General features: G+C 37.4%; 1 protein-coding gene across 5 annotated transcripts in view; it reads left to right on the top strand.

Moving 5' to 3' along the window:
* LOC143172316 (E3 ubiquitin-protein ligase NEDD4-like) overlaps positions 1 to 13,177 on the top strand; it is a 207,690-nt gene that overhangs the window by 85,656 nt on the left and 108,857 nt on the right. For all 5 annotated transcript variants that reach the window (XM_076361594.1, XM_076361592.1, XM_076361590.1 and 2 more), the window contains 3 exons: positions 2,553 to 2,634; positions 8,860 to 8,898; positions 11,756 to 11,809. Coding sequence is in view for 3 of the 5 variants with exons in the window: in XM_076361592.1 (XP_076217707.1) it covers positions 2,553 to 2,634; positions 8,860 to 8,898; positions 11,756 to 11,809 (175 nt within the window). In the remaining 2 variants the exon portion in view is untranslated. The remainder of the gene's footprint in view (positions 1 to 2,552; positions 2,635 to 8,859; positions 8,899 to 11,755; positions 11,810 to 13,177) is intronic.

Raw genomic sequence — 13,177 nt, 5'->3', positions numbered from 1 at the left:
GCTCGGGGACTGGCCAGGCATGGGTTGGTGGGTGGTAAGCAATTGCATCATGCATCACTTGCTTTGTATATTCTTTTATTATTATTATTATTATTGTTGTTGTTATTATTATTACATTATTATTGTTGTTGTTATTTTATTTCAATTATTAAACTTTTTATCTCAACCCACAAGTTTTTCTCACTTCTACTCTTCCAATTCTCTCCCCCATCCCACCGGGGGCGGGGGGGTGGGGAGGACTGAGCGAGCAGCTGCGTGGTACTCAGTTGCTGACTGAGGTTAAACCACAACACCTTTCAATATAGAATCATAGAATGGTTTGGGTTGGAAGGGACCTTTAAAGATCATCTAGTCCACCCCCCTGGTGCCGCCCCCCCCCCCCCCCCCCCCCCCCCCAGCCCTGCTGTGAGCAGAGACATCTTCCACTAGACCGGGTTGCTCAAAGCCCAGTCCAACCTGACCTTGAACACTTCTAGGGATGGGGCATCCACATCTTCTCTGGGCAACCTGTGCCAGTGTCTCACCACCCTCATCGTAAAACATTTCTTCCTTATGTCCGATCTAAACCTGCTCTCTTTCAGTTTAAAACCATTGCCCCATGTCCTGTCACTACAGGCCCTAGTAAAAAGTCTCTCTCTGTCTTTCGTATAAGCCCCCTTTATATATTGAAAGGCTGCAAGAAGGTCTCCCCAGAGCCATCTCTTCTTCAGGCTGAACAAACACAACTCTCTCAGCCTTTCCTCATAGGAGAGGTGTTCCAGCTCTCGGATCATTTTTGTGGCCATGCTAGTTTATTCCATAAAAGAAAGGTTATATTTGAATGTATTATTTGTGAGTACTGTGGAAACCACACTAGCATACTTAAGGTTGCTGTAGCATACAAGATTCCCTTCTTCAGGTCTTGTGGAGTCCTTCAATGTTTAGAGCTCCCAACAGATGTAGTATTCTTCTGCTGGTACTGGAAAGGACCTAGCAGACTGTCATCTCATACTGGTGCCATGGAGCCTTTCTCCACATTGCCCCTTGTCGTAGCTACTGTCTCCCTGCTGAAAGAAATCAGAAAGCACAGATTTGGAGGGTAGAAACCCGCGGCACCGCAACAGTGAGAAGCAGCTGAAGTTAGGGTGAAAGCAGTGACCTCCTTTAGTGGCATGTTTTATATCTGAAAGATGTCTGACATAGAGTGCTGTATGGTCTCTGGAATATGTCTACTTCCTTCTCCTTCTGAAAAGAAGAAGAGGGGGTGGGGTGGGGGGGACATCTGAGGCCAGATTTGTCTATGCTGGCTGGTTCTGGCACAGTGGGCAAGACTTTCCCTAAGTGCAAATAAACTCTAATGGAAAATAGCTCTAGCAGTGGTTCTATTTACTATGTAGAGCTCAAGGTAGCAGTTATAATACCCCATAGCTGCAAATTTAATGTTCACTCTGCTTCATTGACCTTGGAAATTGGATTTGAATGGAGGCTGAAGCATTTATGCAAACCTTAATGATAGTGTTTGATCTTCAGTGACCTGGTAATGAGAAGGGCCCAAAAAGCTGAAGCAGGGTCAGTGTGCTATTCAGTATGGAAGGGTATGTGGAAGGCGGGAGCATCTTCTTCATGGAGATTATCCAAAATGCAGGTGAGGGGCTCAGTGCCAGTGGCTGGAGCGGGGCTGCTGGTCGCAGTCTGGGTGCCGGCTGTTGGGGGGCAGAGTGAGTGTCTGATCTGTTTCTGCGCATAGCTCCATGCAGAGGTGTTCTGCCGTTGAAGAAGGGACAACACAAAGGCCAGAACAAGTGGCCAGGGTAGACACACAGACCTGGTATGCGTGGAACAGTACGTGTGGCGTTCACTAGCATACCCCAAGCTGGACTAGCCAGGGAGTAGGAGGTCCTAGGTCTGGGCAAGGGTACCAGCTGGGGAGAGTGTCCATGACAGCATTCGGTGGGGACCCATGAGTGTGGGTTGCCTGTGAGATGAGCGTACGAGCGTCTGTTTGCAGTGAGCACCGCAGTGAACCAGCTGGTGAGGAGGAGACCTGTGGCATGGGTAGAAGAGCTCAGGATCTGGGCAGGGGTATCAGATGGACAGAAGGACCATACTGGTATCACTGCTGATACCACGCAGCTTGGTTTTATGGTTCAGTAGAATTGGAACCACTTTTTCAAGATAATTCCTGTTCCATTTCCTGTCAACCTCAAGTGGTTAGTTACAGTGAGTCTCTCCTAAAATCCATGGCTCAGATTTTTTCTTGACTTGTTTAAATGGACTGCCACGTGCATGCTCGTGAGCAGAAGTTGTATGCAAGCAAGTGGTTCTTGTCCATAGCAATGGGACAAAGCTGCAAGTTAAATCATCTTTAATGCTGTGGTCAGTATTTAATTAAGCATATTCAAACACGTATTATAAATGTTTCAGTAGCTTGTTACAGTTACTAGGTTTCACTGAAAACACTTTCACTAGAATTGTTTAGAGCTGATGTTATCCAATTAAATGACAAATTTATACTGAAATTGTATTTGGCTGTAAAATTATATTCCCATTAAATATGACATCTTCTTTTGCAGTGACCCATATGTGAAACTTTCCTTGTATGTAGCAGATGAGAACAGAGAACTTGCTCTTGTGCAGACAAAAACTATTAAAAAGGTATGTATATGCTTTTTTTTATTCTATTGTTTTGGAAATATTAAGAATACTGGAACACAATTCTATAACATAATACAACATGTATTTAAATGGTTGCATACATGTATAGCAACTGAATAATGTATTTTTTTTCAAACCAAAATAAGAAAACAAGTGCATGCATCTTCAGTGTGCGTGATCTGTTGACAGAAAAATAAAAGAGAAAAAAATCCTAGTATGTTGCATATTACTGTCTAAACCTTGGCTTATCAAATCTCATTACATCATTCACTGTTTCTTTTATCAAAGTCATATTTTAATGAAAGACATAGCTGAAATAAAGGACTAAGAAGCTCTGTTTTAATTATATTTTATTTGACTTTTAGAAAAAATGATCATTATTTAACGTTCCCTTTCAAAATTTCCATTTTCAAAATACTTTCCTAATATGGGAATTTAAAATAGCTAAATGACAGAAGATATGCTGTAAGAAAAGCCTGGAAATGCACTGAAAATGTTTTCATTTTTAATTAGAACCAAAATTAAATTTTCTTTGGTTTCTTAATTTTATTCCACACAAACAAAAATTCCACCAGGGGATATTTGTTATTATCAGGGCCCTAAGAATTTTTTTTTTTTTTTAATTTAGTGGTAGTGATGGCAGAGAGGAAAGAAGTCATAACCAGTATGAAAAGTAAAGGAAAAATAATGAGTTGTCATTTTTATGAAGATATTCAGAATCAACAATGATTCAATTGAAATCATTATTGCAAAACAGAATAGTGAGGAAAATTTTGTTACTGAAAACACAAAATAGAATTATGCTGTTCTAAAATCAGAACATTAGGTGTCATGAGAAAACCAATGTGAAATCCTGGAAGATTCAGGCAGAGCTTTTCACAGGACCCAGAGCATGTTTGATGTTGGAAAGTAAAAGTAATTTTTAAAAGATTTCCCGGTTAACTATTGGTACGTGTTTCATAATAGCATTTTTACATTCATTGACTCCTTTTAAATACGTTCTTTATAGCCCATCTAGCTTAGCTTTATGTAGAGATTTTTGACATTAAAATTTGTGAGAAAAATGTTAACTTTTCCAAAAAAGAGTACCTAGTTTGATGCTATAGTAACAATATGGACTGTGGCATTTTTTGTGTCCTTAAATAGGTTCAAGATTTATCGCCAATTCCATACAAGTATGTGGGAGGTTTTCTTACAATATGCATATCTTGTTTTTGTAGAGAGTGTGCTGCTTGTCATGCCATTTCCTGGGACGTAGTTGCACGGAGTCAAGTCCTGTTCTTGAAATCATATGAATGGAAAATGCTTAGGCTTGATAGGTCATTTTCAGGCTATTATAAAATACCTGGCTATTACAATTCTGGTATAATCTTAAGTAACATGTTCTTGCTGAAGTGCAAGATTGACTTTGATTGTCTTATTATGAATGGCAATATTCATGAGAAACTATTAAATCAGTACACCTGTGTCTGTGTACTGATAAATCTTTCTTAACATTGTAAAGGGTAGATGAATAAAATGAGTGTAGGTGAAGGTTTATTTTCTCATTTAAAAAATAATTTGGACCACTGTAATAATTTTGTATCAATAGCGATACGGGCTCAGACTTTACCAGCTACTAAATGGGCAACTCATTTCATCTGGAGAGAAGTCAGTGGAGGTCGGAGACATTTGAACAGTTGCACCCTATGAACAGTCTATGCATTTGCTTTCATGGGCTTGTTTGCAAAATATATGCTTCAGGATTCCTGAAAAATAATGGCTTACTGAAAAATAACTGTCTAGACAAGTCCAGTTCTTGTAGCGCTTGTTTATTGTCTTAAAATAGTATGGTAGCTTCCATTGACTGCGAATGCCTGAGGATGGGAGGGAGATTTTTCTCTTTCACCTTTCAATGAAATGGAAGAATTTCAATATGAGGTAGCGTGAGTCTAGATGGTCTAGATATTGGAAGGGATCTCTGGAGATCCTTAACTGTTCTGTTACTTTGTGACTAAAACTCAGGACAATTATGATAGCAGAGAGGATGTGAGGCAGATCATGAAGGTGCAAGGATCCTTTGACTTTTCAGAGAAATCCTTTGTAGCAAGTCTGTGAAATGGGGGGAGAGGAGATAGGAGGTGTGGCATGGATATAGGACTTCATTTTTTCCCCTTGCTTCTTAGGAAATAATGGTGACCAGATCCAGAGTTTTATTCAATTTCTGATCTCTTTTTTAAATTATTTTATTTAATTTTTTAATGAATTTCTTGATTCTTATTAGAATAACATTGTCCTTGTTTGAAAGGATGTTGCTGGTATAAAAGCATGATTACTAAAGACATGGCATATTCGGCTCCTACACATTTAAAATGTAATGGCTATAGTGCAGAAAGATAGGAGAGGTTGAAATGAGAGCATTAGATTGGAAATAAGGTTGTAACGTTACTGCTGATCTGAAGCAATACTTACCAGCTTTGGATCCATGTGAAAGGAAGATAAGAAGACTTCTGAGAAGACCACCATAAATTAAAAAAAATGTAGTAAAGATGTGAAAGTATTGATTGTATCAAGGAAGAGAGAAATTCATGGCTTTAGTGCTGCCCTAGGAAGAAAGAGAAAAAGGACAATGTTTGCACAACAACCCAACTGTAGACAGAGGACTGAGGAATACTGTGTTCAGTTTTGGGCCCCTCACTACAAGAAGGACATCGAGGTGCTGGAGTGTGTCCAGAGAAGGACAACGAAGCTGGTGAAGGGTCTGGAGCACAAATCTTACAAGGAGCAGCTGAGGGAACTGGGGTTGTTTAGCCTGGAGAAAAGGAGGCTGAGGGGAGACCTCATCGCTCTCTACAACTCCCTGAAAGGAGGTTGTAGCGAGGTGGGGGTCGGTCTCTTCTCCCAAGTAACAAGCGATAGGACGAGAGGAAATGGCCTCAAGTTGCGCCAGGGGAGGTTTAGATTGGACGTGAGGAAAAATTTCTTCACCGAAAGGGTTGTCAAGCATTGGAACAGCTGCCCAGGGAAGTGGTTGAGTCACCATCCCTGGAGGTATTTAAAAGACGAGTAGATGTGGTGCTCAGGGACATGGTTTAGTGGTGGACTTGGCAGTGCTAGGTTAAACGGTTGGACTTGATGATCTTAAAGGTCTTTTCCAACCTAAACAATTCTATGATTCTATGATGTATTCCTGGGATTGCATCTGCCTTTTTTCACTGTTTCTTGTAACTGTCACTTAAAGCCTGGACTTTCTCAGTCATTTCCATAATAGTAATATTAACTCATCTGTTGGAAAGTTCTAGTTAGTTGTTTCTGGTTTGAATTGTTAAATTTCATCTCAAGACTTCTGCCCTCAAAGCAGTATTCTTCCTATGCAATTTGCAATCTCTGTTTATTTCATAAATAGCAAACATCATTAGTATATCTTGATTTTGAGTTAAAATCATTAACAAAAAACTATTGAGCTAAGTCAATCTCGGGAGTGATTCTGAAAGATGCTGCCAATTATCACCTTCAGCTCTGTAACTTTTCTTTTAATATGACAGCATCTAACCCTTCACTAGTTTCTTATTTTTCTACTCATTTTTGTTTAATGGCTAACTTTCTGTGTGGCACTGTCTTGCAGGAAATGCCTTCAAGAAGGCAGAAGGGACTGCAGTATCCCCTTTTTATTCTCCTTTTACATTACCTGTGCAGTTGTCTGATATGTATCCTACTGTACAGCTGGACCTAGCCTTATGAAGTGCTTAGTTCCAGCCAAAGGGATTGTTGTGGCAACAAACGTATTGTTTCCTTACTCTGAAAAAATAAAGTTATCAGAAAAATTTCAGATTCACCTGGCATGATCTAGCTATGTTGAATTTCTGAGGCTTTTTGTTTTGATTTACCTCCCTCCACACATTTAGTTATTCCAACTGTAAAATTTGATTAATGCCTTGTGTTCCCTTTTGGAGCTCTGTTTTGAATGGCCTGCTAGAAATGCTCTCTTCTTCTTTCTGCAGTAGAAAAAGCCGTATTTGCTGTTTACCATCTTACGATCTTGTAAGATGCTTAGTATGTTTTTTAAATTCCTGCTACTAGGTTTGTGATTGTATGTGTCAATTCTTTTAAAAGTCTGGATGAAGTTTCCTCAATTTGACTGCACTGAGATCTGAAGACTTCACTTCTATATCAGTTGTGACAACTTCTATCTTTGTACTGATGCCTCTTAGTTATTCTGCCTTTCCCATATGTAATGTTAAACATAATTTCCCATATCTAAATATGCTTAGTCTCCCCATTGAGCTTCATTGCTTAGTAGCATCATTTCTTTCCGTGTCCTCGTTTTATTTATATGGTTGAAAAACCTTCTTTGTGTTTGTTCTAATATCCTGTGGAAGATCTAACTCAGCTTGACTCTTGGCAGTTCTTTATTGTACAATACTTGCCCTTTTTAGGATGTAGCTCTTTTTGCTGATGAGTCTTTTTATTGTTGTTTCCCTGCTAATATCCTTTATGAAGTTATTCATGCATTTATTTCTGGAGCCTTTCTTTACAAGTGTTTTTTCTTCTTTGCTAGGATTCTAGTGTTTGTACTTTCTGACTTGACCTATTAATTGTTTGACTTGTAAAGGTGGAAGAAATTTCTGCCATTTACCAGGGCATTTACCAAAAATTGTGCTGCCTAATACATCAAATATTTCCTGAAATTTGTATTTGTGGTTAAGCAGCATTCAAAATTAATTCATTATTGATGGACAGTAGTGCCCTCAAATTTAGTGTGAGACCATGCTCCATTTGTTAAATTACATGGAACCTCTCTTGCCAATAACAGTTATTCATCAATAACTTTGATGAATACAAGTATTTAAAAAGTAACTTTTTTCTTTCTTATTACTTCGGGGTTTTTTGCTGAACACATTTGTGCTCCTTAAAGGCAAAAAAGCTGAAAGTTTCTCTCTGCCCCCAACCCCTATCACTACCCTTCACCTACACTCATTCTTTTCATCTACCCTTTACAATGGTCTTTTCTTTCATGAAATATTTTCCTGCGCTCATAAGATTGTTTAGGATAAACAGGTAAAACTTTTCTGAGAATACAACTGTTAACCACCTGCATAGCTGTTTATATAGGTTTAGAGTTTGATCTTTTTTTATGCTATTGTTTCCGTTTGTCCTCCTTTTTCCCCTTAAATCTTCTAGAACAGGGTTTTCAAATTTCAGTATTTGATTTCATTGATAATTAGTTATATATATGTTGGGTTGAGATTCAGCCCCAATTTAAAGGGGAAAGGAAGATGTACAGTTGTCAGCATGATGTGATCATACGAGTGCATGTTGAGCTACAATATGACTCCTGCATTTCCATTTTGTAGAGAAATGCAGTGTAGTGAGCCACTGTGTCCTGGACATGATAAATGTATTGTATCTATATCAGGGAGTTAAGATAAACAGCCAAGATTTTCCTTCTCTGCTATAATAAAATTTTGGTGGGTCTAGAGCCAATTTTTACTGTCAGCTCTTCTGGTAAATCTCTGCTATGTGAGAGAATGAGGGAATGATTTGGCATGAAAACAAAACCATTGGACTTATCATACTTGTTTTTAAACTTATCCAAATTTGAATTGCCCAAAATATTAATGTTTGTAGTTCTAATATCTTTTTTTATCAATTTATTATTTCATGCTTGAGCTCCCTTCAGATTGCAATCTATATGCATATTTTATTCTGTACATTTTATTCAGGTTATTAAAACAAAATTAAAATCCTTGGGGGATTTTAGGCTTGGGGGGAGATCAGGAAGAGTATCATATCTATTAAAAGGAAATAACCTTTCCTTTTGTTCTTCTTTCTTCTTTTTCTGTTTAATTTACAGTATAAATCTGTTCTTATTTTTTTAGCCCTAAAGTTGTCCTTGTGTTTAAAAATTTTTTTTTTTTTTTTTTTTTTTTTTACCTGGGTTTAAATGGATCTTGAGACTGAAATGTCTTCAGGTTTTATTTCTATAGGTTCTCAGTGATTTGCATTTTACTCATAGAATCCTATTTATACTTAACATCTATTTTAGGATCATCTGACTCAAATATCCTCCCACGTTTGGTTTACTCAGAGAATTTCTAAATAATCTGGCAATATTTTTTTCAATTTTTTTGACATGCCTTTCTGTCCTTTTTTTTCCTAGAAAATTGTCACTTGCACATTTTGATGATTGCAAAATGGCAAACCTAAAGAAATTTTAGTATGTAAACATGTTTGTTTCTTTTCCAGACACTGAATCCAAAATGGAATGAAGAGTTTTATTTTAGAGTAAGTTTCCCTTTACTTGCAATCATTATTATAACATGTACAATTAATTACATGGCATTTTATAAAGTTGGGAAGAAGTTTATTTTTTTCATTTGTTGTTTATGTGTTTACATCAAAAAATGCTTGTCCAGATGTAATTGCTCTTCTGTTTCTGTAGTGATGGAATGATCAGCAGAAATTGGCATAAGGTTAATTAGAAATGGACTGTTTCACAAATTGAGATTTTATTTAGAGTAAGTTTTGAGTTAAATCATCTGACACAAAAAATTCTTTTTACTTGAAAATGTATTTTTAGCAGAGCATGTTTGCTGTGGTTTTAAAATGTCAATGCAGTGGTAAGTAATCAGAGTTACTTCCAAGAGCTGTATGAAATTTAAGTTATAATGGCAAAAAATAATGAAATACAAATGTAGAGAAAGAAGATAGAAAAAGTAATTTCTTTTGGCCTTTATGTTACTTGCCAAAAAGGTCAAAATATGCTCTTTTTTTGTAGTTTAATTTTAATCTTGCTAGATCTTGCTTAAAATGAAAACCAAATTATAGCTAAAACTGAGTGACTTTTATCAGAAAAAAATAATTTTAAATATTTGAAAGTGGTAAAGAAGGGGTTAAAATAGTGATTACCAAAACCAACATAATATAAATGAGAAGGGTGATAACAACTTTGTTATTTAGTTGCTGAAAATATTTTTCCAAAAAAGAATGACTTAATTCTAGTGCAGCTGTAGCTTTCACAAAAGAAGGTTAGGTAGAATTTCAGTGGTTTTTAAAATTTAATCTTAAACAGCTGCTTGAGAAAAGATGTCATTGTAAATTGTTAAAAACAGCTATCATATCGAATGTTGTTTATAGAGTCTTAGTAATTGACTCTTTTGCTAATAGGATCTTTTAGATAGATAGTTCCCACCAACATAATTGTTAATATACAGGTTTTTGAGGTTTAAGTGGAATTTTTATTTTTAAATGTACCAAATAGCTTTTCTAGGTTTTGCAACTAGGTAATACATATCTAAAATCATCTTCATCTAATGAAATCTTTGGTTTTTATAATGTAGTCAGAGGGGAAAATATGGACTTACACTTTTTAAGTTATGCAGAGTCCGTAGGAGCTGTCTTGACGCGAAATTACGACTGTGCCTAAGGTTTTCTATTTTCATCACAATGGTTTTTGATGTTTGCACACCTTTCATTATAGAGATATATATGGGATAACTTAAGCTGCCTGCCTGTAAAAATGCAGAGGAATTTTACTAGAAAGTCATTACCCTAGTAAGAGGGCATTTTATGGTGAAGTGTTCAAATGCCTTTGCCTTCAGCACAGAGGACAAATTACGTAGAGAGATTACCATCACGACCATTGCACAGGAAAGGGAAGTAAAAGAAAGTTTTCGACTATTTATCTATCTGAAGACATTTCAAGCTGTCCCAAATTTGATCCCAACTGCATACGTGATTCAGAAATCGGTGACCTCACCTCCGTAAGCCCATCTTTATGAATACTGGTCTCATAAACATGCTGAGTTGTAAGACAGACTGTAAGGAACAAATTCACACATTTTAAAGTGAAATATATTTACTCAGGCTTAAGCAAACTTGTTATGTATATTTGTGCTTATAATTTTAACTGATATTATTCAAGGTAACCTTTTTAATAATTTACTTTTCCCAGGAAAAGAGAATACACAAAACTGCCACAATTGTGTTGTTTAAACTACAGACATAGTTCATAGAAGCTCTGTTAAAACATCCTGAAAATCCTAAACAATAATGTGAATATATAAAGTAATGCATACCCTTTTTTGTGTGTCACAATTCTCTGATTTTCTCAAAACTGGGAAGTCCATCGCCACCCCCACAGAACTATCAGTCCGTTGTGGAATATTGTTTCTAAATTCTCTTAATTAAACAAGTTGGACATAGTAACCTGGCTTACAAAGTTTTTCTGAAAAAATATATCAAGTGGATCAAATACTATAGAACTTGTTTCTTGTTTAATAGTGGCTGTTTTGTCTTCCTGCCAGAGTTCTTTGTTTGTTTGTTTGTTTTTTCCTTTTAAATGTTGGCAGTCTTTCTGCTTAAATTTACTTCAATGTAAATAATTTTCTGGAGGTATAGTTGCTGTTTTCAAGTGTTGGAGAGACTTCTGTTGGGTTTTCCACAGGCATGTGTGATAAATGGGCTAGAAATGGTGAGCGATAGACAGTCTAAAATATAGATGATTGTGAAATTCTGGAAGAAATACAGTAAAACTCTTGCTCCCTACATTTTAGTTGAGCTTTGCAGCTGTAGAACAAAAAAAATCTGGGAGCCCTGATAGTCTGTCTAGCCTGGGACTTGTTCCCAAAACACAGAACTTGTCACTTTGGCCAGGCTACCTTTCCTGAGACCAAGTTAGCTTTGCTGGTGTGCTAAAGGCAGCTGAACCCCCCCCCCCAGGTTAGCCCTTCCTGGATGCAGCACATACTGGGGATGACATGAGAGAGAAGCAGCCGTGATTTGCACAGGGATGTCCTCTTCAAATTCCTCTCGGCTGTATGGCTGCATGCAGCCCGGCGGTATGCAGCAGCCATGCCTTTCCTCTTCGGAGCCTTCTGTAGTACGAGAAACGCAGTAACTGTCTTGCATTGAACACAGTAAATGAGAGCTTTTAATGTTAACTGCTAGGCTATTTCTAGTTGCAGTAGGGTTTAGAAACAAAGTGTTCTAGTGCTCCTGTTTAAGTAAAACTAAAGATTTACATAAAACCTGTTAGTCATGTTCTGTTTGCCTTGGTTTAATCACTGTATGAACTAGTACCCATATATTGTTACCATCAAGGTAATAAACCTAAAGTGACATTATTTGAATTTTCTCATAGGTAAACCCAACCAATCATCGTCTCCTGTTTGAAGTGTTTGATGAAAACAGACTGGTGAGTGCTTGTCTTGATTGTGTTTTACTAATCACAAGGCTCTGTGTAACACAGCTGATGAAAATATAGCACATCTTAAAGGTGTATTTTTGTCTGTTGTTTAAGTAAGCGTGCTAAGAAATGCAGATAGAAGCATAAAAAGCATCTGGTTTTGGGACTAATAGTCAGAGTATTAAACACAAAAGTAGTACCCTGCCTGGTCAGACCAAAATGGTCCTCCTTAACCCAGTATTCTGACAGTGAAAACCTCATCGTATTCTTCCTTAGGCTTCTCCAGTGCAAACTGATAAAGTCCCAGCATTTTTAGTCACTTACAAAGCAGCTGCTTCATCCTCTGATCATTTTACTGTCTCTTTCCTGTACCTGTTAATACTTCTGCATCCTTTTTTGGGATGTAGTTACTAGAGCTGCACCTTGTACTCAAGATGCGGGTGCATGAAGGTTTAAGGTAATGGCAAAATAATGCTCTCTTACCTTTTCAGTTCTCTGCCTCATAATGTCCAGCATGTTGTTAAGAGTTTTTAGTCTTGAACTTAATTTGGCTGATGCAGTAGCTCTTCTAGAGAAGTCTTCCAACATCTTGCTGCTTCTTGCTTTGTTATGATTAAATAGAAAAGGTTTTCAGAGAGCCATACGTGGAATAAGTGACACTGTCTTTCTGAGCATAGTAGGTTAAATATGCCAGTGCAGTAACATACCGGGTGAATGACTTTTTTGGTTTTTTGTCTTTTGAAAATTGTAACACCATCTCTTTGTTTGTGAGATCAGGTATTACATTTTCTTGGTTGGGTGCAGTACAATCTCTACTAAACTTGTTTGCTTTGTGAAGATTAGGATCAGTGTTGTGAAGATCCTTTTATTCAACAAAACCCAGTATGGAAACATCTGTCTTCAAAATATACATTCTTTTCCTCTGTCTTCCTATTAAATATAGAGCAAAGAAAAACATACAAGCTGTAATCTTCTGGGGAAAAAAAGGACTTATAGCCAAATGATTATATCCTCCTTTAAGAGGAAGTAAATCGGTAAGTCTGTGACAGTGTATATTTAGAGTGGGCTGACTGTGAGCATATTTGTTGACATACAATAATCATAATGACCACTTGCACTATTAAAACTGTCTTGTATCTTTTGAACTTAAAGGAGATGATGGGTCAGTTCTTCCCAGCTTTAAGGTCCTCTTCCATTGCCAGCTGATGCAGAAATCCTGTAAGTGTAATTGTGAGGCAGAGTATGTAAGCCCAGGCTCAGGACGGTGCTGACGTTACTGCGTGGCTTGCGTGTGTCCTGGGGGATGGTTGGGTGCGTTGGCATGGAGGACAAAGCAGAATTCGTGGAAGAGTCCTGGCTCTGGCCTGCAGAGGGCAG

This window comes from Aptenodytes patagonicus, chromosome Z (genome assembly GCF_965638725.1).
Source record: "Aptenodytes patagonicus chromosome Z, bAptPat1.pri.cur, whole genome shotgun sequence".
In the NCBI taxonomy this organism is placed as follows: Eukaryota; Metazoa; Chordata; class Aves; order Sphenisciformes; family Spheniscidae; genus Aptenodytes; species Aptenodytes patagonicus.
This window is presented reverse-complemented; position numbering and strand designations above follow the sequence as displayed.